Source organism: Drosophila ficusphila, unplaced genomic scaffold, assembly GCF_018152265.1.
Source record: "Drosophila ficusphila isolate 14025-0441.05 unplaced genomic scaffold, ASM1815226v1 contig_127, whole genome shotgun sequence".
NCBI lineage: Eukaryota > Metazoa > Arthropoda > Insecta > Diptera > Drosophilidae > Drosophila > Drosophila ficusphila.
Window position 1 is genome coordinate 3244506 of NW_025064016.1, and position 26655 is coordinate 3271160.

Consider the following 26655-nt stretch of genomic DNA (forward strand, 5'->3'; position numbering starts at 1 on the left):
CGGTTGCAGTGTTGCGAAGCCTTTGTTTGGGGTTACCAGCTGTTTACTTAGATTACAAAAATAGCTAGACGTACTCAAAATACAAATGGTGGAGTCTGGAAGTAAAGAACAATGAATGATGGGCAACAAAAATTTTTACTCACAAAATTCTCATTTCTTTATCCTAACTATATTTAGGGTAAAATAGCAACACTATCAACACTCCAACGTTTTTAGCCGTTTCCCAACACTACTCGAGCCAATTTTCTGAGCGTGCTGCTGATTTTAATAAACAATTTCCATTTTAGCTGAAATTTGCGCAAATACCCATACAAAATGAATGCGCCACCAACCTTTGAGTCATTTTTGCTGTACGAAGGCGAGAAAAAGTGAGTAAACTAATTAAAGTCTTGTAAATAACCACCTGTAACCTGTATTTTGGCGCGGTGGCAGAATCATTAAAGAATTGGACACAAAAGTTACAAATGCGGCTATATTCACGATAAATAAAGAGGATCACACTCTGGGTAACATGATCCGCAAGTATGATGCTTAAAATTAGTTGATAATAGCAAACTAAACCTATATTTAACTTCAAAGCCAATTGCTGAAGGACCCCAATGTTTTGTTTGCCGGCTACAAGGTTCCCCATCCCCTGGAACACAAGTTCGTCATCCGAATCCAAACTACGGCGGATTATTCACCTCAAGAAGCATTCATGAATGCAATTACTGATTTGTTGGCGGAATTGTCCCTCTTTGAAGAGAGATTTAAAGTAAGACATGAATCCTATTTCACATAACCAAATAAGGAGAAATCTCTTTATTACCGATTTTAATTTCCTTCCCTTTTTTCCAGGATGCAATTAAGGAGAAGAAGGAGGGCGGCGATTAGTTTTAACCTTCCCATTCTAGCAGTAGTCTTAAAGAAAAAACAAATAAATTCTGGACACTCTTTCCACATTCTTATCTTTTATTTTTACACTATGTTTACAATCAAAAATTACGAAAACAACCGATTGTGATTTGCCACGAATCGCATTAAATAAATAAAAACAATTTAAAATAGACTATTATCCATGAATGTGTGCATAACGCCAGATCACAATTTTAAGTAGAGAATGTTTTATGTGTGATTGAGTGAAGCTCTGCTGAGGTAAAAGTTATCTCATCTGATAGATCTCGCAATACGGTTATGCTTAAGACTCAAAACAAAGAAAAATTTATAAAAATAATTTAGAATTAATCTAGCTAATAGGTTTCATCATCGGCGCATTCGCTTGTATCGTGGCCAAAAGCTGAAATGGGAAAATAGTTTACTCATTTAGTTATATTTGTATATATATATGAATTCTTTTATTTACCTTCGCAAGAATCGCAGTATTTTCTTGGCGGAGGCAGCTTGCGCTCCTTTTCGTTGTTGTTGGCCTCGGATGGTGGAGGGGAATAATCCCGATCCTCACTAGCTTGGATGGGACAGTCCTCAGTTTCGTGCTGGTCAAACTCATCGCAAATGTCGCAGAAAAGTCTGGGAGCTGGTTTCCGCTTGGTCAGCACATCGAAGGCATGAGGCCTAGATAATTTTAAGCAAGATAAAAAATATTTAGTTCCTCAAAATTTTTTTTAATTTTATCCATTTTTTTTGAACTGAACAAAAAAGAAAGTAGAATTTTGGCACAAGGTTCGAACAAAGTAAAACAAAAATAAACTTCAGTTTCAGTCTTCAGGTAATCCAACTCACTTGGTAAAGTCCATTGGCAAGGTTTCTAGAGTTTGCACTTTGGCCTTCAGTGCATCGTTCTTTTGTTGCATATCTGCAATGATTGAGTTCAAGAAGTTGATCTTGGCTAGGCTGGTTTCGCTGTCCAATGACTATATAAATAAATAAATTAATCAATTATGTATTAGCTATTAAGGCAAGGGAAACCCACCTCAAGTTCGTCTCCTCTTCCTGACCGATTGGCCGCACCATTCATCTGAGTTTTGAGAGTTAAAATTTCTCTGGACTTCTCCAATTCTAGGGAATCCAACTGACGCCTTAGTTCCTTCGTCTCCAGATACGCAGTCTTTTGGGCTTCGTTGGCTTGATGGAGTGCGGCCTCCAGTTCCGCAACTCTTTTTGAAGCTGTTCCAGCAGCTTGGATTTGGCGGAGGATGAATCATCCATTTCATCAATGACTTTCTGGTATTCCGCAAGCTTTGTGTCGAATTCGTTGCCCTTTTCCAAAAGGGATTGCTTTTGCTGCAGGGACTTTTGAAGCTCCTCGTTAGCCGACTTTAGTTGGTTGAGTTGCTCAGCTATCTTGGAGGTTTCATCCTGCAGATCTCTCTCCTTTTGCTGGGCCTTTTCCAGCTTATTCTCAAGTTCACTGTGGCTCTTCTTTTGAACTTCGAGCAGGGAATTACTTTCCTCAATTTTCTCTTCATGACTTTTAAGGATTTCGTCTTTTTTAGAGAGTGTCTCCAGCAGTTCCTGATTGGCCTGCTCCAGTTGACGCAGTTTCTCGGTGGCTGCCAAAGATTCTCCTTGCAAATTACCCTCCAATTCTTGAGACTTTGCAAGCAACTCTTGCAGTTCTTTATTTGTGGCCTGTTGGCTTTCCAACTGAGCGGTTGCCGCTTGGAGTTTTTCCTCAAAAACTTTCACTAGTTCTTCTACTTTCACGAGGGAATCATTCACTTCGGTATTAGCCTGCTGCACTTGCTGAAGTTCACCGGATAATTTTTCAGCCTCTTCCTGCAGGACCTTTTCCCTTTGCTCAGCCTCCTCCAATTTAACTTGGATTTCCTTTGACGAAACGTTTTGAGTTTCTAATAGAGTATTGCTTTCCTTTAATTTATCTTCTAAGTTCTGTACAATTTCATCTTTTTTCTTGAGGGATTCGGAAAGTTCCAACTGGGTCTTTTGCAGCTCTTGTAGTTGTTCATTTAATTTTGCACCTTCTTCTTGTAAAGTCTTTTCATTTCTTTGAGCTTCTTCTAGTTTGACTTGAATTTCTTGGGAAGAAGATGTTTGACCCTCTAATACGGAACTAGTTTCCTTGAGTTTACCCTCCAAACTTTGAACAATTTCCTCTTTTTGCTTCAGAGAGTCTTTAAGTTCTACCAACGATTGTTGTAACTCTTGAAGTTGTTCCTTGCAAGTCAAAGATTCCTGTTGCAAACTCTGCTCACTTTGCTGGGATTGCTCCAATTTAATTTCCAGGTTCTGGGACTTTTTCTGCTGCTCATCCAGTTGAGAATGAGTTTCCTTGAGTTCCTCCTTCATTCCAGTCAGTTTTTCGATCAACCGCTCCGAGTTCATATCCGCTTCCATTTCGAAGAGCTCAAATATGTGATTGGTTTCACTTTTCTCCGCCTGAAGGACTTCCAAAACGGTGGAGAGCTCTGCATTGGTGGCCGATATGTTGGCATTAGCCACTTGAATGGCTTCAACAAGCGTCTTAAGATCAGCTATTTTTTGTGCATCTTCGGTGGCTAGTTTCTCCTTGTGCTGGATCTCGGCATTGGTTATTTCCAGCCGCTCTTGCAGATCCTTGATGGTCTCCTGGCTGCCAGAAGTGAGCTCCTGATTTTCCTCCTTAGCTTTACTGACTTGCTCCTGGAGATCCTTAATAGTTTCTTCCAGAGATTTCTCCTTCCTTTCGACTTCGGCCTTTAGTTTTGTTTGTGAGTCTTGACTATCTTGCAGCTGCTGTCTTAGCTCCTGTAGTTCCTTCTCCTTTTGTAGCATCTCTTGGCTCCATTCATCGGCTTTGCTTGTCAGCTCCTTTTGGCCCGTGGCTAATTCCTCAGAGAACTTGGAGAGTTTGGTGTGAAGATCGCTGGCAGAAGATCTTTCGGCAAGAAGCTCAGCATGTAAGGTATCGGTGATTTCCTTCACCTGATCTTGCAAACGGGAAGCTTCCGCTCGGGATTCTGCGTAGTCCTGTAAAGAAGTAAATATTTTAGTATAATTATATTAACTAAATTTTCTCATTTGACTTACTTTGTTCACCTTCTCCAAAGCCGCATTGGCTGCCTCAAGCTGCTTTGTTTTGGATTCCACATCAGTATTACTTGAGCTAAGAGCTGACTGCGTCTCATCCAATTGGGATTTAAGTTTGGTAATCTGTTCCTGCAGATTGACCAACTTTTTGCCTTCTTCATCCAGATTTGCATTGGCTGTCTCGAGTTGTTTGGACTTGGCTTCTACTTCCGATTGGCTGGATTTTAGTTCCGACTGAGTTTTTTCAGCCTGGGATTTCAGTTGACTAATCTCCTCTTGCAATTTAGCCAAGTTTTTGGCTCCCTCTTCTCCCGAAGCGTTTGCTTGCTTTTGGAGCTCTTCTAACTGGTTTTGGGTCGCTTTTAAAGATTCTTCGGTTTTGGATGACTTTGCTTCCAATTGCTTCAGTTCCTTATCCTTTTGGCTTATAATCGCTTCCTGGCTTTTCCTTAGCTCTTCCAATTCAGTTAAAAGTTTTTCATGAGCTTGAGTTTTCTCTTGCATTTCCTGTTTCAGTTTTTGAAGGGATTCATTGGACTCAACAAGTTGTTTATCTTTTTGGGTATTCAGATCCTTATTTTCTTGAAGATTAGTCTCCGTTTCGGACTGTTTCTTTTGGAAGTCATCAAGTTCGGCTTGCTTAGACTCTAAATGCTGTTCTAAGGATACTTTTTCTAATTTTATTTGACTGATTTCGTTTTCAGCCTTTTCCCTGACTAGTTTTTCTTGATCCGCTAATTGCTTAATTTCTGCTAATTGCTTTTCAAGTTGTTCCTTTTCCTGCTGTTTTTTCAAAGCCTCTTCTTTCAGTTGATTAAGTTCCTTGTCGGTTTTCTCCAAAAGATTCGACTTTTCTTCACTTCCCTCTTTTTGCACACGAAGCATATCATCCAAAGCTGAATTATCCGCTCTTTGTACGTTTAATTGAGTGGTAAGTTCATCGAGTTGTTGACTTAGCTCCTTGATTTGTTCATCACGCATTCGGACTTCGGTTTGAAGAATCTCGCATTCATCGGATTTGTTTACCCTTTCGCTTTCCAGGGAATCTGAAGCCGCTTTAAGACTTTGCAATTCCGAGGTGACTTTTTCCAGCGCTTCGGATTTTTCGGCCAGCTTACGAGAGAAATCAGCTTGCGTCTCTTCAGCTTGCTTTTCGTTTTCCTCCTTGAGAAGCGCCAGTTCGCGACGAAGATTTTCGATTCCACACTCCGACAGGGAGAATTTCTCCAGGGATTCATCCTTGGACACAAGTTCTGCCTGAAGAGTGGCGTTCTGTTCCTGCAGGTACTTAACATTCTCCCTCAACCGCTGCTCTTCCTCCAGCTGCTCGGCAATCTTTGCTTCGGTTTCCTTTTGCTGCGTGTCCAGCTTTTCCTGGAGCTTAGCAATCTCCTCCTTAAGGGCGCTGTCATCTGGCGGAGGAGCAGGTGGCGGTATGCTCTGCAAACTGGGCGTAGCTGAGGAGAATTCATAGATATTCAAATAAAGTATTTCACATATTTCAGTTCGAATTTGATCTTTACCCGAAACCAGTTGTGTAATCTTTGATTCCAGGTCGTGGATCTTTTCCTTGTAGACCTGGGACTGAGCCTATTGGGTAAAAATTCGAAATTAACAAACAAAATTCCCGTATTTAAATCTACATTGACTTGTTGTAATTCTATGGTGAAAAAATTCATTAGTTAAACGGCTATAAAGCCCAGCTTTCGTAAAACATATACATCTTGGGTTTAATTTTTTTAAATTTTTGTATACCAAAAATTAGTTTACAAAATTTGGTTTATATAATCGCACTGTACCGGAAGTTTTCATTCATACTGTTGAAATGCCTTTAAGAGCTAGTAAAACTATATTTTTAAGAAAACCATTATTAAATTACATTTAATAGTTAAGATCTTTTTTAAAGCGTGGAGATATATATGTATAAGAGGTACCTAGTGGACCCCAGTTTTCATTTATGGGTATTAATTTCCACTTAGATTAGCCAAGATTTCTATTGCATACTTTTGAGTTCTTGCAACCGCAAAAAAAATATTATATTGATGCAGCTCTGAAGAAGGGAATTTATTCTTCAAAAAAACAAGTTTAAAGAAAAACATTAGAATAAAATATTTTTAGAAATCGGCTAATGGGTAAAATAAATATTTGATCCAAGATCGTATAAAATGTAAATACAAAAACAAAAATCATCTAACTACTGATATTCAAATGAATTTTAAGCCTCAAATGTTCTTCAACAAGTCAATGCACATTGCCAACTACAATTTCAACTACTTCTTACATTCATTTCATCGCCACAAAATTGGGCCTCGTCTACGGAGAACTGCAACTCTTCTGTTTTCTTTCGCTCATCTCCCAACGCTGTCTCCAATTCAACTATTCTTGCCTTCAGCTGAGGATCAAGGAATCAGAGAGATGGGAAAACTGGATTAGAACTCAAATCAAAACCATAAATAAAACAACATTTGGAGATTGAAACATATTTCGCATATTGTTAATGTATTTATCTTCATATAGGGTATATCGTATGTATCGTATCAACTAAACCAACAGCAAGAAAAATTCGCTTTCGTACAAAATAATCAAAAATTGATAGACAACTTTTCCATTTTCCATATTTTTTTCTCTTTTAAATTTCGTTTTCAATTTTTTAAGCCTTTTAAACCATTTTAGTTAGCTTTATTCGTTTTGGTTTTTACGTTGGCTTTCGATATTTTTTTTATGGTTATCTCTTTTCATTATTTTTAAAGATCTTTAATGCTTTATTTGGTTGTATCAGCTTAAAACGCTGTGCAGACTTTAACATTGTCTTCAGTGTGGTTACTTTCTCGTAGCGAAGAAAGTTTATTCAAAAATCCTCCAATCGAATTGTTTTGAGCACTGTGGTCGCCCATCATCCATCATCATCTGTTCCAGATTTCTACTTGATGCGCAGCGGTGTAAGGACACTGTGCAGGATGCAGTGCCTCTCGTGTTTGCCCGACCAGCCGCGGAACTCGCGTCGCAGATCGGAAACCTTTATGCTGTGTCTCGCTATCAGGCGTCTCCAGCGATCCGCTTCGATCAGTATTTGCTATAAGAATCATACAAAAATAGTTTTGTGCAAACAGGATTTCTTTTCTAAGGCCAGCATAATTTTGTTCAAATTGGTTGTCTAATTATTCTTTTTTTGGTTTTGCGTTAAAAAGGATGGAAAGTTCAGTGGATGATAGAGATAGGAAATGAGGAGGTTGGGATTGGGGCTTTCGGGTGATAATTTTGTTGCTAATTTAACACTCAAACTCAAAGTGCGCTTGACAAATAGAAAAGTCTAACACGTATCCGCATATAATTAAAAACACAAACAATTTATTCAAAACGAAACCAAACAGAAAGCACAAAACTCAATCATCCCAAACAGTCATCGTCTAGAAAAGCCCCAAAAAGCAGAAAACATTTAAAAGTGTACAGTGCGTTTAAAAATTATATAGCTTTATATACCTCTAAAACGCACTGTAAAAAGTAAGCCAGCAGTGCAAAAGTGCTAACATTTAATGCAAATAATTTTGTTTATTTATAGTAGTGTTTTTAGCATTTTTCTTGCTGTAATTTCTAGATAGTGTACACAATAGCTGAAGCGAACAAATTTTTGTGTATTCTGAAGTGAGATGAACCCATGGAATTACTTTTGGGATGCAAAATAAAACAATATGTTAACAAAAACCCCTTTTAATCTAGGCATTTGCACGTTAGGTGTACATAACAATTTTGTGCCAGCACAAAATAAAAAAATACTAATATAGTCAATGTATGCAAGTTGATTTGAAATCAATTTGGTATTGTATACATTTCCATCGAAAACCTTAACCCATTGTTAGCAAAATTTTGACCGAGTTAAATGCTGTTGAACCCCCAAAACCTTTCATGCCTAGTTAAACTTATGAAATTTGTACTCTTCTCAGCGTTCAAAGTTAATTAGATGAATCATTTCGAGAAAATGACTGACAATTGGGAGATGACTTGTGGCTTAACTGTGGTTAAGGAACAAAACATTAAATAAAAATGTGTCAAAGTAAAGTAAAGTGAGTATGAGTTAAATCAACAACAGTAAACACAAGACAATGAGGAAAATAAAAACAGACATAACGGTGAGAAATAAAGAAATAATTGAACGAACAGAAATAATAATGGTGCAGTGTCTGCTGAATGTTGAATGTTTTTGTAAACAGCCAGCGCGGGTGCAATGCAAAAACAAAAACAAAAACAAAATCATAACAAAACACAATTAATCGAAACCGAAACTGCACAAATGACTGAGCAACCATTGACTTGGGCCCATGAAGTCCGTCAGCCAACTGGAAAGAGTTTCTTTTTATCGCAAAACCAAACTTTCTTCGGCTTGGCCTGCTGATGATGTTGCTGCTGTGTCTGCAATATCTGTTGCTGCTGTTGCTGCTGCTGCTGCAGCGGCTGTCTGTTGCATGTTGCTGCTGCTGCAGTGATTGTTGGTCTGCTGGTTGTGGTTATGCTGCTGCTCAGGGTGGTTGGAACCCAGATAGTTCGTTGTGGCTGTATTGTTGGACTCTTAACCCTCGACTTCTTGATGGGTCGATAGGGTCGCGATCTATCCGCGTAGGGCAGCGGTGCGTACATGGTATCGGTGAAGATAATTACCTCGTTGATGCTCTTCTGCAGCTGCAGCGCCTGATTCTGGGCATCCTCGCGGTCCAGGTCGCGCTCCACCATCAGCTGCTCCACATGTTGTTGCTTCTCGCGCAGCAGATCCTACAATATCGATCGACATCGACCAAAAATAAAAAGAGCACAGAGAGCACAAAGCAAGCTTTGATGAATTGCCTGAACACACACAGAGATCGATTACAATACAGGAGAGACAGGAGGATATATAGATACAGATTCGGATACATATAGTGTGGTGGGTGTATGTACAGAAACAGGGTGCAGCTGGTAGCAAAAGGAACACTCATTACTTTATTGTAGCTTTACCTTTTACCGGCGACAGCGAACACACATGCAAATAAATATATTATATATATATATAGCAATTAAACGAAAAACATCGAACAATAAACATTTAAACAGCGAAAGCGTGCAGGAAATATTTAAATACATTTTATTGTACATTGTGAAATAAACGTACCAACTCAAACACACGCAAAAAATGCATAAACACTTGGAGGGCATACATTTATTATTAATTTACATAGTTTGTTTTGGTGGGGTTTTCTTTTGTTTGAGGGGTGGGTGTTGGTGTGTCTTATGTGTTGTGTGGGTTAGTTTCTTATGTTAGTTGTACACTTAAAATCAAGGGGTTAAACCACAAATTTACAGAAGGATCCAAGTCCATTAACGTCGAAAACTTTGATAGATTTCGTTTGAAAAAAGATTTTACAAGCTGCTTTTCATTGCTTAATAGATCTTAAAGATGAAGAAATAATTGTTAAATTTTACCAAACGAATACATCTAATTTATTCTAGTTTTAGAAAGGTAGAAATATCTGTATTTTCAAAGTTAATGGATTGGGTAAACTAACAGCGATTATCGCCTAAACGCATACAGCTCTAAAAACTAATAGAGCTCTTAAAGCCGAAAAGGAAAACCAACAGCGAATACCATACAATTTATTTGTTGATCTTGTTGATGTTAGCATACCTGCATAGAAAATTGGCTTTTCGGCGTCGCTAAAATTGGCTTTACGGGCGTGATGGACTTGCGCTGCTAGGAACGGAACGGGATTGCGATTAGAATTGGTAACGCGTTAGTATCGGGGCTCAAAGTAAACTAACAAGTAGGTTAATAAGTAAAATAAAAATTAACAAAGAACAGAACCAGAACTTTGAATAGTAATTGTGTTTTTTTTTCTTTTTCTTGTTTTAGGGACTGTGGGTGTTCTGTGGGAGAACTGGGTGGTGAGGGGTGCTCTTCGCGAGGTCACCGCTTATACCTGAGCATTCATGCGCATACGCGACGTGGCCGTGGTGGCGATGCTGTTCATGGTGCCGATCGAGGTGAGGGACTCCCGCGATCCAGTCCTCGAGAGACGAGTCTTCTTCGACGAAGGCGACAGCGAAACCTTTGCAATAGGCACAAACACCCCGTATTTGGGCTTGCACTCGAAGTATCTGCAAAGGAAGTTGGTTAAGTATATGGGATTCTACTATTTATAAAAACCCTCAGATTTATTACAAATATAGGAAATATTAAATTACTAATTTGACCAAAAAAAGGTACTGCTTTCCATTTGATACTTCCCCATTCATTTACATTTGTATTATATCTCACCCCCTAGAATTTTTTGAACTTGATTTTTATTGTATACCTTATATCATCCACAGCACCATCATTTTTGCCGCTAGGCTCATCCAATTCCACGCCGCACCAATTGCCAGGAGCGAATTGTGTCTCGCCCAAATAGCGTAAAATACCCGGACGACTGCCAAATCCAGAGGAGACAATCACACGATCGCCCACAGCCATTCCATTTTCTGGATGAGGATTATTCGAAAATACAATTTAATACTTTTGAATATCTCTTCCCATTTGGGAAAGCCAAAACTTACTGCCTCCGATTCCGGGACTGCGTAGCATAGAGCTGCGAATGCTCGCAGTTGGGGAGACTGTGCGCGATCTGTCCGGTGAGTTTTTGGCCAACGGAGAAGTTGGCGTCTGGGCTCCGGACATCGGATATGTGGTAAGACGTGTGAGGCGTGAGAAAATGCCGCGCTTCGGCTCGCACTGGAAGTATCTTTTGCCTGACACACAGCCATCATTTTTGCCTAAAAAAAATGTTTAATTTAAATGGGGGTACTTAAAAAATAGAAAATAAAATGTATTCTTACCATTAGGTTCATCCAGGACAACACCGGCCCATTCGCCGGGTGCAAAGTGTGTTTCGCCAATATAGGCAATTTGTCCGGGTCGAAGGCCACCAAGCCAAACCCGCTGGCCAATGATGAACTGCTCTGTGTTTGCTGTCAGCACGGCGCTGTTGTGATCTGTTTGAAGGGGAAATCAATATCAAGTTGGGGGGTCCCATTAGTATCACCCGTTAAGTCATCAATCATAATACAACACACACAGTGCTAAAATTGGCTAGACTGCGTTTTCATTTATCTCTCCAATACAGTTCGTTTTTAATGTATTCCACTTTGGGTATGATGTCATTTGGAATATTTGCATATCCCCTGCTCAATGGAAAACCATTGAGAACGATCCTCCGCATAATGAATATATAGTCTATAAACGGATTTTAGCTGTGTAAACTTGACATTTGCAAGCTGTTCAATGTGTATTCCACTTTTAAGTTAAAAGTGGCAATGAATACTCTTCGATTTCACTTTTAGCTTCCCATTTATCTTCTCTAAGCCTGGGGGGAAAAACCATTAAGTGGAAAATTACAGGAAACAGGCAGATTAAAAAGCTGAATAAAAATTGCATGCAGCTCAATGAAGTCATAACAACATTTTGCCAAGTTTGGCTGTCGTGTCAGTTAATTTAATTTTGTTGTTGACTGCATCCACCCACAACTATTAGATATGGCAACTCGTTCATAATTTTCACGTTGCCGTTTGTTGAAAATGAAAAGCTTTCAAACTTGCAGTTAAGCGGCATTTCGAGCGGATTTTATAAGATATATAAAATATTTTTTCACAACGTTCAAAATTGGTAAGTTCCCTTCACTTAAATTAACATATTCCAAGAAAGTTTTAGCTACACAATCAGTCCTTTACCTCGTTCACCTATTACTTAATTCTATTTAATACTTATTCAGTTTTTCAGAGGTTTGCACCTCAATTTATTTACCATTAAACCCGTAACGATTTTGCCCCAAATTCATTAATCTACAGACTTGGCCAATTTAATTTGATTAAAAATGTACATAAAATGTGCATAGTTAACCCTAGAAAGACCTTGACTTGCCGCTACATTGTGTCAGCGCAAATATTGTCACAGCAATAGCTCATTAGAGACGCAATTACACCCACAGAGAGAGACAGGTAAATTTGAACACGTTTCCAGTGGCTCATTAGGCATTGTTAATTTGACAATCATTGGAGCTACCGAAGATGCAGAGATATATATTTATGTAGGTATGGTATGCCTTCTGCATGGAAAAATGCTTGACAGTTTGGCCATAAATTTGCGCTCTTAAAGTTTCTGCGGAATGACCATTTAAGGAGCGAGCAACTGGCCTAGATGCATAGATACATAAACGCCAACCACCTGCGCAAATGGTTAGAATCAGACAAGCTCCGCAAATAAAAGATACAGCGGGCAAAGGTATTTCTCTTGTGCACACAAAACAAATGCTAAAAATGAAGAATGTTTCCTGCTATAAAATACCCATTTACGTCAGGGCTTAAATTCAAGCTCTTTCCTTAGTATTATGTCAATAAATTGCAAACAATATTGGCTTCTGGCGTTATTTTATCGCTGATCATTTAAGATAATTTTCTTTTCTGTGTACCAGCCTCCTCCCACAATCGCTGCGAATTGCTTACCTGAGCTGCGACGTCGCCCAGTGGCCTCTAGATAATAATCATCTTTGGCGTTGGAAAACAAAAAACAGAAACGAAAACGAAAACAAAACAAACAGAAAAGATACAGATACAGGTACGAGACCAGATAAAGATACATGCGACTGGCATTATGGCGATGGCGGGCAAAAAGAACTTACAAGATGTGCGACTTCCAGCCTCCGATGATTTTAGCGAGCGTCGAGCGGGCGAAAAGCGGTCCCAATCGGATGTGGGTGAGAGCGAAGATCGCGTAAAGCGCCTGACAGTCTCTTGATAGAGATCTATAGACGAACAGTACGAGTACGGGTTTTATATATATACATGAACTCAAACTCAAGCCGATTTTCCATAAAATGCATTTGCAATTGTTTAACATTTTGGTTTCGTGGGTGTTAACTGGGCAAAAAGCTGTGCGGCAAGTTTTCCTGACATTTACCCCTTTTTTTGTTTTTATTTTAGTTATATAGTATATGCCTTATATACATATTGGTGTTGGTTAAAAATTAGCGCAGTCGTGTTAAGCCCAATTTGCTCTTTTGGGTTGTGAAAGTTTTTTGGCAGCTTGTGTGCTGCGTTTCTTGTCTTTAATAAGATCTTGGCCGCAAGCAGTTGTGGTAAAGGTTAGATGGCAACAAACCAGAAAAAAATTACGAACGGTAATCTGAGATGTTATTAAGACCGAAATATGCATGGCTTAAAAAAAGAGAGATTGGCGTGTGCTTGTTGTAATATGATTTCGATGAAATGCTTTATACAAATTCGCTTAATATAAAAAACCTCAAAATTAAAAAACTTCAATTACCACAAAAAAAACTACAATAACACCTGCAAATCAGATTAGAGAATTTTGTCTTTGTATCTTTCACTAAATTATGTGTGTTAAATTGTTTGTTGTCATTTCGAATTGCAACTTTCAAATTCAATTTACACTTTTGCGAAAACTTCACGAGAAAGATCAATAAAACCATAATTCAATTAAATTGTCGACAGTTTGGTAACGTTTTCAAAGCCATTGAATGGCAGACATGCGGAGATTTAAAAACACAATTGCAATGGACAAAAGAGATGCTGCCGAGAAGGAAGGAGATCGAGAAAAGATTTCAATTTTTCAATTGCACGATTTCGTCTTCCGTTAACTTTTCAGTACACAGAAAGAAATAATGGCTTAAAAATAATTACAAATTCAATAGTTGAATGAAGAGTTATTTCATTTTAAATCAATTGGAAATGGCAATTGTGAAAATAAAAGGAATTTACAATTTCTTTATTTATTTATTCCACATTTCAATAGGTGCTATCTTTTTTTTCTGTGTACTAGCTTCATCTTTAGTTGTGCGCTGTGAAAACCTCAGCGTGTATACGTCATGTAGTTAATTGTGTTTTTGTCAGTTGAAATTGCTTTTATTTTCCTCGTTTTTTTTTTTTTTAATTTTTGTTCATTTGTAATTTACGCCAGACATGCGCTCTGCTTGAGTGCGAGTGTGTTGAAGATGCTTTCGACCGGCTTTATGATGTCTTGTGGGCTACTGTTTTTGGCTAATCAACCGATTGCGTTGGCCCAGCCATGACATGACTCGAGTTGGCCAGCAGCTGGAGCCAGCTTCAAGGTTCAATTGTATCTAGCAAGTAGTAACTGGCATTCGCTACCGTTGCCGATCGTGCAAGACAATTTGTTATTATTTGCCATTATACATCATGACGGTAGCAATTTATATTGTGTATCTCATGTGGTCGTAAGTGTTTCTTTTTTTTAATTATCACAATTGGGCGTTGTAACAGTTTGTTTGTGTATCGCTGTGGGGTGTTCCCTTTTATTTTTTTGCGAACTTTCACTAATTGTAAAAAAGGGGAAACAGTTTCTCCGTCCTTTTCGTTCTGTTTTTCGTATCGGTGACGGGCTTTATGTAATGGCTAAAAAGCAGCCAATGTCAGGCAATAAATCAGACTAGACCTTCGCTTATTTAACCCGCTTTATGTCCCCCGGCTAACTTACAACATTTAACTGTGAAACGTCGTCATTCTAAAAATACGCACGCAGCTAGATGACAAACAATTTCCTTGCAGTTGACATTCATTGTCAGCGCTGCTAATGAACTCATGTATCTGACAGATACGCAGCGCACAGCTCTCGCCGGGTGAATCATCAAAGAGCACCGCTCACCCGGCCGAGCCAAGTGGAGTGTGGCGCCGCCAATAGTTGACTTGACTTGGCCAAAAGGCGGCCCGGCTGCGACCCACTTTGCTCACGATTCTGGCCAAAATGAAGCGGCCAGAGGAGATACGTCTAACGAAAACAAATATTTCGCCAGCCATTTATGGCGGCTCGATCGCGCGCTGCCCGGCGATAAATCAGCCAACAGTGTCGGCCATGTCGATAGCACATTATCTTCTGAGATGATTAACCAACATTTAATTAAACTAAACTGTGTGCAAGTCGCTAGTCCGCCTTCCCGATCTACTCCCTCTTTTGTCTTGTGTAGGCTGCAATTGCAGTTGCTATTCGTATGTGGCTGTAATGTGGGTTTCACACTGAGCGAAATGCTAAGGGTTTGTAAAAAATAAAAACATCTAAATATGGTTTGTCTATCAGCTTTGTAAGGAAGGTGGAAAAATGTATCCATAAATGTCCCTTTAAAACAAATAATTACCATTTGCATTTTAGTTTGATTGTAGTAGTTTGAATTCTCAGCTTTTCTTCGTATGTATTTTCCTACCTCGTAAAGCAATTTCTGTCCAGTTTTTACCACATCTTTGGCAACCCACATAGCGAGTAGTTTTTCACAACCCCAGACTCGGACTTACATGACTTTTCGGCATGTTAAATGCAAATCCATGTGCGAGTCTCTCAGGAAAATGCCGACAAAAACAGATTATTAGCTGCTGATTGCCGATCTGTAATTCCTGATCATTGTGGGCTGCTCCAACATTTCCACTGAAATGCACGAGTTGTTACAGTGAAGATTGTAATGAGGTGGCAGTCCAGGTAAATATATACCCAGGTTATAAATACAGCATTTACTTGGGGTGTGGCCAAAAGTAATTTAGTTACAAGCGGCGATATTATTTTTGTATCTCCTGACTTCATGTTGGAATTTCCCAACTGCTACAGTGCTCCCAGCTTAAATACTACCCACTGTACTCGTTCTGGCTAGCCATTTTTTTTATCTCAATTGATTTAATTTCTGCTCATTGTTCTGGGCGCACAATAATTGCATCGACAATGCATTCATATAAATATTTATTCGCCATTATTTTAAATGCTAAATGTTTTCAACAGGAATCTTTGTGCGGCAAACTAGAATTTTACCAAATAGAAAACTGGTTTCCCAGATGAAGATGCTTACGTGATAGCCGCTGATCGCTTAAAGGCGTGTCCCATATATTATTAATTATAGATGTATACTATACAGAGAATACCCAAAAAATCCGGTTGGGGCTTTGTTTGTGTCGTGATTTCGCATTACAATTAAAATTTGTTTAGAACGTGTTCCGAATGCTAAAACACTGCGGAACACATGTGCCAGAAGGGCAAACAGTTGAATGAACATGCCAATGAACACTCCGTCTATTAAGACGATTTTAGCCTAATGAAGTTGCCCTACGGCTAAGGTAAAAAGCGATTAAAGTTATGACTGATTACGAGTGAATTTGATAGGCCTTTGATTGGAATACATGAATGGGATATAGATACAATCTGTACGCAGTCGTAGATCGTGAGATTGTTTTGACATTTTGCCTATCCGAGGGAAGATGTTGCATACACAAGTAGATAAGGCAATGAAGTGTCTGTTTTTTTGTGTGAAGATCACTGAACTCAAAATTGAGGAACAGTGTCTTGTCCCAGGGTTAATTCAAATTGCATTGAGGTGTACATATGAAATGGAAATGATTACCAGGTCAATAAAAGTAAACAGCACAGATAAGGAACAGTTACTGTAGAATTTTATTTAATTCCTTGTATTTAAGTAACAATCCCGTGCTGTTAATAACTAACAATTTTTTGACCCCTCTCTTAGTAAACTCTGACTCATCGAGAAATAAACCTAGCTCAATTATATTAGTCAGTGAATTTATTATGGTGTAATAGACTGTTTTTTCATTAGCAGCATATTTATGACGCTTAAATATCTTGCAAATTGTTTCCTTTGAATCCCAGTTCAATTAATGTTAATCCCAAAATGATTTTCACACAAAAGTGTTAATTTCGCCCACATTAACAAGCAATTAATTGAAACTAAATTATAAATTAATATTGTCATGGGAAGAGATTAAATGAAACGCATTTAGCAGAAGCCAATTAAGAAATAAGTGTAAATGCAATAAATAAAGTATAAGTGAAACGTAAAAATATAATTACCTGTATAAGCCGAATTGATCGAACTTAAGTTGTCATCGCTTTCACGACTCATGCTGGCGGTGTCTAAAAATAAAAATTCAAACAAAAAAAGGGAACAAGCGCAAGAAAACGCAAAGTGAGCATAGCAAAATTAACAACGCATAAATATTAACTTCAAATTAAAATATAATTACAGCTAAGGGCTAGAGGCTAAGCCAAGCCAATTCAGGCCATGGTAACGGGCCAAGAAAGCTCAGGCAAGAAAATGTGGGTAAAATAAAAGGCAGAAAAGGTAAAGTGCAAAACTGGCAATTAGTTATGGGTCGCTCTGGCAGATCAACCTCCCCACCCCAAAAGAGTATTATTTCAGTTCAAAAAGATTAGATAACTGGGAAAGTGTTCGGTGAAGGTTTCTTCGAAATGCTTCGACGAAATTAAGATATACGTAGCTTAGCAAAATGTTTCCGCAGACTCACATGTCTGAAATAAAATGCAAAAAAAAAAAAATTCTGGAAAAAATGTCACAGACATTGCAGAAACAGAATAAAGCTTATTTTATTCCCTTGGGTAACAAAACCTAAAGACGCTAGACCAACATAAATTAGCATTATTGACTTAAGCAATCCATCAATATTATGCAAAAACCAAACAAACAAGTTCCACTCATAGAACGAAACTAGACACCATTTACTGACCTATAAAAAAAGAAATAAAAAAACACCGGCTTTAAATCAAGAAATCTAAATTGACATTTGACTTTTCCACCTGCAAATAATAATTATTTACCTTCCCCATAATTAACAACCGAAAAGAGGAGTTAAGCAAATAAGCAACTTGAGTGTTTTTATTATTTATTTGTGAATAATTAATATTCCGGCAGACGCGTGTGTTTTGATCTTGCGATAAACAGAAAAACAACTTAATTATTGTTTGTGTGCTGTCAAATTTGAAAAAGACTCTTCAGATACTTTTGGCTAAAAAGCGAAGAATGCTGAAAGTAATTTGGTTTATATTTGGTCAGTTGCCATTAAAGTTTCGGTTGTGCAACCCACTCACATTTGGAATCGGAATTTATTTCGATGGATCGGTTGATCGCAGACTTAAATGTGTGGGCGTGTCGCAACTTATAACTGTATTTAACGGTCAGAAATGGACATTAATGTCATTATTAAAGGAAAGCCCATCATCCATCATGTCAAGTGGAAGTCATTTAAGTTTTGTTTAAAGTTTTGACAAGTAAGCTAAAACTGATATTTAACAATTAAATTATTATTTTGTTTACTTTTAAAATTAATTATTTGGCAATTATTTTTTAAAAGCGATAAATTCTTTTTGGTTTGTTTAAAAGCACTGATAGTTTTTTTTTAACAAATATATTTAAGTACGCATTTCTGTTGAAGACTTAAACTTAGCACTCGAGGCTTTTTCAAGCGCGACTTAAGTGCTTTGGTCGGAGAATTGTGTAAGTGACGTGTTAATTTATTTGACTTTTGCTTTTGCTGTTCTTGCTTAGAGCTTTATTGCATGCGAAATAATTAAAGGCACTGAAGTGTAAGCCAAACAATGACCAAACAAAAGAGAACACAAAATGACCAAAAAGTGATTAAATTTGTATTTTAATTGTTAAGTGCTAAGCATTCGGACTGAACTTGGTTGGTTTTGGTTGCTGTATGAAACTGCAAAAAAAAAAAAAAACCAGAGGGAGAGGCTTTTAAAATACCCGGAACCCCTATCAATAAAGTAAGAGGAAGTATTGAATAAAATTCTTGAAAAACGATGTCACGAAAAATATATCGAAACGAAACACTATATATTTCATAAAATAATTATTCAACATTATATTTTGGTAACATTATTTAAGAAGTTTCCAGGAATCTTAAAATCTTTCTGTTTTGAGGGCCACCGACATTTCTTAATGAACTCCTCCATTAAGCTTATAAAAAACTTCAGAGGCCGATAATTCATTAGAAGCAGAAAAGTATATTAGTTAAGAAAACAAACAACAAATGCTGGCCAAAAGTCAGCAAACAGCAACAAAAAAAGAGCGGAAAAAATGAAGGCAGTAATGGGTTTGTTTACACGAAAAGCTAGAGAAAGACTCTGGTTCACTCAGTTGTGACAATAAATCATTTGAAAAGATTTTTGAGCAAAACAGGTGCAAACGAAAACATCATTTCATAATCGAAAAAGTAAGAAAACCAGGTGCGGACCATAAAAATTAATTAACCAAAGGTGGTTACACCTTTTTCAATTTTTCTCTTTTCATTACTGATTTGTGTCTAGTCAAAGAAACTGTAATTAAATTGCCGGGGAAGTCAGTGAAAAAAGTTAAAGGTGCCGCCGGCGGAAAAGCAAAGAAAAAAGGCGAACAATAAATACAAAATAAAAATCATTTTCGAGGCGTGTGAAACGCAATTAGGCAAAAGAAAAGCGCATTTACCGCAATTAAATGCCCATAACTGAGTGGCAAACAAAGCGCAACGTAAATTATTCGGTTGCAAAGGTGCGTATACGTGATCGTACAGCATCGCACATTACTCATACGCCACCGCCACCACCCACGATAAGCTGAACTGTCGATGTCAACAATTCTAGAACAAATACCAAGCTGAGCTCATTGGGGAGCTTCAAAAATATATAAATATAAATCAAATATAACGAACGCCAAAGGCAACAATAAAATTGTGTAAACAAACCGACTAAATTGAGTGGAATGACGACAGATCATTATTGCCGGTGGCGGGATCCACAGCAAATATATAAAAGTATATAGAATGTGCTCGGAAGTTAGTGTGAAATATATGGGTATATATCCCAGTTGGACAGATGGGATGAGCACTCTGTCAAGGTGATGCCTTCAAAAGGCTTTATGACAACGCTCCCACACGCCCACAAGTTTGAACAGGTGGATTGTGTAATCTTTATATATCTAGTTCTATATAAAATGTTTCCATATTTCAATTCCAGTTGTGTAAGCAGCCAAAGCCTTGAAACTTTTGTAATATTTTTTGCGATTCAAAATTAATGTTTTTTTCGCTTTATATTGAGCCAATAAATGAATAAGAAATTTGTTACATTTTTTTTCCTTATTATTTTTACGTTAATATTATTATTAGAGTGACAGATTAAATTTTTAAAAATATTTTTAGACTGTCAAAAATTTTAAAGTTCCTAGCTAAATCTGCTTGGTATCAAATCCAATTAAAATTTTTTTTTGGCATTCTTTCAGTAAAATAATCAGCATCCATGATAAGTACGAATTTCACTACCTAGCGAAAAAATGTGTGTAGATCTCACGCTCATTTCTAATTGAAAGATAACACGGCAACAGCAAAACTTTTACAGATTTTGTGTTGGCAATGTTGCTGCCTAAGAGAGAATCAGACCAAAACTAAAAATGTGTTTGCCTTATCAAAAAAACTGTTGTTGCGCCGGCTTCAAAAGCACGAAAATAATAAAAAAAAACAAAAATGTCGAGCTGATAAAATACCAGTTAACAATAACAATGCCAAGGCGAATAAAAAGACTTGGCCTGGTCCAAAATGTTTAGACAATTGACAGACAAAATGTGCGTTATGCGAACGGAACGTGGCAGTGAAAAGAAAGCCGCAAAACGGAAAGAAAGTTAGCCGCAGACAACTAAATACAAAATTGAAATTTGCATACTGTGTTAGCGGCCGGTGGAAGCCAACTTGATTTGGCAATAAGACGTCAACGCCGAGCCCCACAAAATATCACAAACAAATAAAAACAAAAAGCGAATTGCACTAAAAATCAAAGTCTTAGGCAATATGCAAATATTGCCACTGTGAAAGTCATTCCGTTTCGCATATATATGTACGTATTTTTAGACTGATCAGCATTTGTGTCTCTTTCAGTCAAAATACAAATCAGCAATAGCAAATTTGTATATCTAATTAGCGGTTAACCGCAAATTTTCAATACAATCCGCAACCGAACTTTGTTATTGCTGTTTCGGCAAATAAACTTTTGTTGTTGCCCAAAGTTTATTGTAGATATAGAATGCCTTAAGGTTATCGCAGCGAATTAGCCGATATTTCAATGAGCTAGAGGTTGGGGACACGTGCTTAGCCAATTACAATGTATTTTGTGCGTCAATTTACTTATGTAAGTACCTGCAAACAGGAAAACAGCGGATTTCAAACGGAAAATCCCTAATTAGCTACGTTCTCTGAGCATCGGTATTGGTTAATGGAAAGGGCCATAAGTATATACAAGCTAAAATGTCAAGAGCTAAACCCCGCCTTAAAAACGGCTTTATTTTTTATTAGTTTACATTTCTCGAAACTTCATTGGAAAATGTTTCAATGGGAAAATAAACTTGGTTTTGTTTTATTTTATTAACCAATAATGACATTGTTTGCATTGAATACGATTTACCTACAAAAACACATTTTTACTGCCATAAATCTAGTCCAAGTTCGATACAATATTAGTCACACGATAATAAAAGCTAGGGAAGTTCGGGAATTTTATTTATTGACCTTTTTCCGTTTGCCAAATTATCGAAACCATTGAATTGGGCAGACATAAACAAGCCAAGCCCTGATAAAAGCAACTTTAAATGTTATAATTTAAAGGAGAGATAGCAACTAAAGTATCTTATCGCTGAGAGCAATAAAACCAAATTAAACAAAAGAACTTGGAAAAACTTCAGGATTGGCAAAGACAAAAACTTTAATAAATATTTATGAGGCCTGGGTGTTGAAAACGAAATCACAATTTCACAGAGCAACAAAAGAATAAATTTGATTACCAAATGGTAATCAACCAGACGAATCAAGGTCAAAGGTTCTCACTTGAAATATGAAAAACAAAAGTTTCCAAAAATATCTCGCACCGAAATAAACACTCCTTTTAAGGAATCGCCAAGGATGGAAAAAAGGGTCGCCAAAACTTTTGCCTTAACAGTTCTTTTTCTAAGCCCGATATTTTTGATTTTTCGGGTTTATAAATAATTTTTGTAATTTTCCTGTCACTGGAAATCACCTTTTGTGAGTTTTATAACAATGATTTAGTCTCTGTTATAGCTAGCTTTTATTTTTGGATTTGTTCAATTTCGTTTGCGTGTTCACTATAAGCTATAGTATAGAGCCGATCAAGTTCAATTGGTTGCCATCTGAGCTGCAATTCCGCGTCCAACACGTCCGCTTCGCGAAAAGTCGTTCAAGTAACTGAACGGCGAGCGCCAATCGCGAAGCGAAGCAAAGCCAGCGCAAAACTTTGAGTTACTTGGGAGCGGGAGAGCGTCGAGCGATTGCCAATCCGGAACCGCAGCTTTGTTGGCCAGTGTTCAACAGCAGACACTGTGGCAATGCCTGCGCGCTTTCTGTGTTTTTATTGAATAAACGTCTACTCGCCTAAAATAAGAGCCGTAAAAAATTGTTTTTATTTTCGACTTTTGCACGGACGCGTAAAGTTAAGTAAATCTGGCAAACAAAGTTTTGCCACATGGCTTCGTTTATATTTTCCCTTTTTCGATTGAATATTGATCGATCGTCCAATGGCTTTAAGCACTTTATCCGTAAGTGCAGCGAAATCATAAAAAAATAATTGAGACGATAAGTCTACATTACTACATTTTGGTGTTTCGAAGAAGTATTGTTAAGATTTTTGAAATTATATTTACGACAACAAAAAAATATTTGTACTTATATTTCCACAAAAAAATATGAAATATTATTTGTTAAATAAATTATGACGATATTTTATTTTCCGTATGATTCTTAGAATTCAAAATTTTTGAGATTCTTGCTTAAGTGTCGTTTTAATGCGTTAAGTCCAATTTTATAAAACACAGCGTGACTAATTACTTTTAAAGTTTCCGCGAAGCAAAACAAATTAGCAAAAGTTGGAGAAATTAAACAACTAAATTCCGTTAGACTCTCCGCGCTTATCAGAAACAATTATATTTAGATTATTCTGTGAATCAGCTAAAAAGAAATGTGTTGCGAAGTGCACAAAAGGTGCATGTGAAATGCTTAATAGATTAAAATGCCGATAAAGGTGTTTCAATATGAAGTTTTAAAGAAAGAGAAAGAGTAAAAGTAACTACTGTAGAAACCAGATTATAATTTTTTATAAAGCTCGATTTCTTTTTGGATACTTTTCTTTTTTGGTTGAAATCTGAGCCTTTTGCTGTTTTAATATTCAACACGTGTCTTCAATTATAAAGATTTCAACGACTTAATGACGTGAAGTCAAATAAGTAAGACAAAAGTTGTTAATCATAACATCAATATTGACTCTCCCACACAGTCGGTGATGTAAACAAAATTGAGCTTAATCTAGAATCTAATGGAGTAATCCCCTGCCAGACGCTGCTCATCCATTAGACGTCAATCCCGGACCCGATTTCGATCCTATCTTAATGCGAAGACAAATGAGCTTTCTGTTTTATGGATGGGGAAAGAGGCTGGCTCCACTTTTTGTTTCCGATCACAGGCAATAAAAGTGACATAAGCTCATCCACGAGCGCCGACCACGGGGCGACCGCAATGATCATATCAGATCGGCTGAGAACGGAACCGGGCATCGAAATGCGCAGCGCAAAAACACCTCAAAATATCTGAACACATAGACACATACCAGAAGATACATTTCGTGTATGTTTTTCTGTGTCATCGCCAGAACAAATTCAATTAGGGAGCGAGAGAGAAAGATTGCCGGCCGGTCGGTCGCCAGGTTTTCTAGGTTCTGAGTTGGGGAGATTTCTCAGATGTGTGACATTGAGTGTTCTGAGGTAAATGACAGGTCTTGGCAGCGAGTCAAACAGTCCGTTTCAGAATGTTAGGAGAGATTTTAGAAAGTTGATCTAGCCAGCGGATCAAAGCGTTAAGCTTGGAACTGATTTAAGTAATTGCTTAGAGTAAACCGAAGTAGTTCAACGATGCTGATGGAATACACATTGTTTACTGATTAGCATTAAAACATTTCATACTTTTTTGCATGCTCAGAAAACAGATTATCAGACAAACAACTTAGTATTCATTCATTTATGAGTGGGCAAACATAATTAATGAGCAATGAACAATATTATTTATAGTAACTGGTAATGGAGAGTTGATTTGTGCCATAAACGCCCATGTTTTATAATCAATCTACCTACTAATTTGGTATAAGAGTTAACGCAATTTTTGTATGGGATTGCTTCATTTGCAGAGCTTGCCGTCCCGTGTGAATGATTCCCATAGAAACTATTATTTTCACACCTTGTGTACGCACATGCACCATGTGACTCAGTTTAATCTGTAACAATATTGCAACCCATTATTTGTGTTTATTTTGGGTAAATGTGCCTGAGGCTTTCTACGATTTTGCGGTTACCCTACGACTGTCAATCGGATATGGGACGTGTGTCTGCGAAATAGAAAACCCCTCGATCGATTGATGGATCGTCTGGCAGATCGTTTGCTATATAGGCTAGTGGGTCGACGGTTGTTGACGGCTGCGGTTAGGTTACGTGCCTGAAATGAGCCACAATGGGCGGATCAATTAAATGGTAGCACCACTTGCCTAATTGGCCATAATTCTCCTTCCCAAAAAACACTTTTCGGGGCAGCTCTATAATTATGATCGAGAGTTGAGAGTAGGCGGCAATTTGTTTTGTTTATTTTTGACTTGCGCGTTGGTGTTCCAAAACCATTAAATAATTGAGAGAAGTGAAGCATTTGTTTGCAAAACAAAACGGTTGGCGTTGGGAATTACATGTTGATATAATTAATTAAACATGAATAATGGGTTTCCCTCTTTACAAAGAATTTGAATTTTTTTTGAGTTGTCTAAAAAATTCTTAGAGTTCAATGTAGTGCACAAAGTGCACTTTTAAGTGGGTGGGGTCAGTATATATATATTTTCAGCAAGTGAGTGGGTTTGTCATCGTTTCTATTAGATCATTGCATTCGCGTGTGTACAAAAATGTATATATTGTGGGTGCCGATGTAGGTGGTGCCATTCGGTTCGGACCAGAATTACAGACGACTTGTTTGAGCCAAAGATGTTAACGCAATATAAAGTGCACTTTCAAAATTAACTCCGATCGATGCGGATAAATGGTAAATATAATTTAGGACAAATGGTAAAAAGCAGACTTAGTTTTTTAGATTAAAATTTAACCAGAAATAAACTTTTATATTTTTATGAACTGTTCATATGTAAGTTTTGTGCACTTACCCTTTTTTGTGGATATCTTTTTTCTTTGAATAACAGTTTTTGGATAGGAAAATAACATCATTAACAACTTCTTTGAATTTTTAATTACTTAAACATATTAAACTGTAATATTTTCTTGATTTAAACTCTTTACAACGATATAATCTCAATAATTGAGAGAAACCGCATTTATAAAATTGGATGAAAAACACTAGAGATTATAATGAAATGTGATGTTAATTAATTTTTGACATTTGAAAAATGTGACAATGTTTGCAAGGCGTATATTTTTTGTTGATTTACGGAAATTAATCTAACATTTTATCTCACAAGTCTTATTAAAAAACATTAAAAAATTCTCAAGGTGTATATATGTTTTTAACCATTTGCCCTTTTATATATACATATTTTCATCAAATATTACCCATAAATACATCCCCGAATATATGTATAACCCCGAAATACTTTAATTGGTTACCTGGTTTAGCGTTCTTAAATATGACTCAAACTCACCTCTTGGTGGTGGCCCCGATTTAGGGGTTGTGTGGTTGCAGCAGGGTCTTCCGATTTTCGAAACGGATCCCGTCGAGCCGAAACTCGATGGTGCCTTCATTTTGCTGGGCTGTGGGATTCCGGTACTTGAAGCAGCGGGCGTGGGTATATTGGATTTGGTCGGACCCGGTATTTTGGAGGCAGTTGCTCCTGGTTCCGGATCCGCAGCCACTGGGGATGGAAGGGGGGCAGTTGTCCCGCCCGAATCGCTCTTTTCATCACTCATTTTGCACTACTTTTTATAAATTTGCACTATTTTTTGGACACACGCGTATTAAATGTAAACGATTTAAAAAACTTGAGAAAATAAATTGTAACTATTATACAAATGTTTGTTAATAACTATTGAATGCTGATTACTTACCTTAACAAAGCTAACTATAAATTTTTGAATTTCCTTTTATTTCAACTGGAAATAATTTGATTTATACATATAAAATTTCACTAGGCTTTGCACCAATGTGCCACTTTTTTGTTGTTTTATTTTGGCGCGCAGGCAGGCTTTCTCGCTCGCACCTAGGCGGTCGTTTGAAACAGCTGATTGGTAGCGGATTTCTTTTCTTCTTTTTTTCGTTGAGCTTGAAAAACAAACAAAAACCGCTTTTTGTTGCTGCTTTCGATAGGAGACTTCGTTATAATTTAAAAAAATGCGGAACCAAAAATGTGTTGAATTAATTAAGCGTACACAAAACCATTCAAGGGTATTCTATTTATATGGATTAGTAATAAAGTATTTATAATTTATTTTCGGCCACTGCTTGCACTGATTTTTAGCTCATTTAAACAAGATTAAATTGATAAATTGAGTCCAATTGCTTATCAATTTGTGCATTAAACACACTGACACACACTGCTCTATATTTGGTTGTTGTTGTTGATTTGACACAGTTATAGAAGAGAAGGAAATGAGGGAGGAAATCGGACTCATAAAAGCGAACTTATGTTGTTTAAATTTTTATTGAAACGGGCACACGTATTGGCCACACCGATGCGCGAAAAACGATTTAATGACAACGCGTTTTCGAGTTTTACACTTTTACCCTAATTTTAGAACTTTTGCACAATATTTTTTAGCGATGCGTTGGAATTTTGTTGTTGCACTGGGTTAG

General features: G+C 37.3%; 2 protein-coding genes across 2 annotated transcripts; one reads left to right on the forward strand and one right to left on the reverse strand.

Annotated features, from left to right (window-relative positions):
• Positions 1 to 217: 217 nt before the first annotated feature.
• Positions 218 to 939, forward strand: LOC108090609 (DNA-directed RNA polymerase II subunit RPB11). The gene is made up of 4 exons (XM_017189379.2): positions 218 to 368; positions 433 to 522; positions 580 to 754; positions 838 to 939. Exons 1-4 carry the CDS (start codon positions 316 to 318, stop codon positions 871 to 873), a joined length of 354 nt encoding a protein of 117 aa, XP_017044868.1. The 5' UTR covers positions 218 to 315; the 3' UTR covers positions 874 to 939.
• On the reverse strand, positions 922 to 26648 carry LOC108090601 (restin homolog). Its single transcript, XM_043209414.1, is given in 19 exon segments — positions 922 to 1276; positions 1343 to 1551; positions 1720 to 1850; positions 1910 to 2097; positions 2100 to 3906; positions 3967 to 5423; positions 5490 to 5556; positions 6248 to 6358; positions 8620 to 8730; positions 9620 to 9685; positions 9912 to 10089; positions 10287 to 10452; positions 10528 to 10743; positions 10807 to 10962; positions 12469 to 12510; positions 12645 to 12767; positions 16844 to 16906; positions 25508 to 25843; positions 25911 to 26648. Coding segments are annotated over 18 exon segments (5403 nt in total). The 5' UTR covers positions 25773 to 25843; positions 25911 to 26648; the 3' UTR covers positions 922 to 1229.
• Between the last annotated feature and the right edge of the window lie 7 nt (positions 26649 to 26655).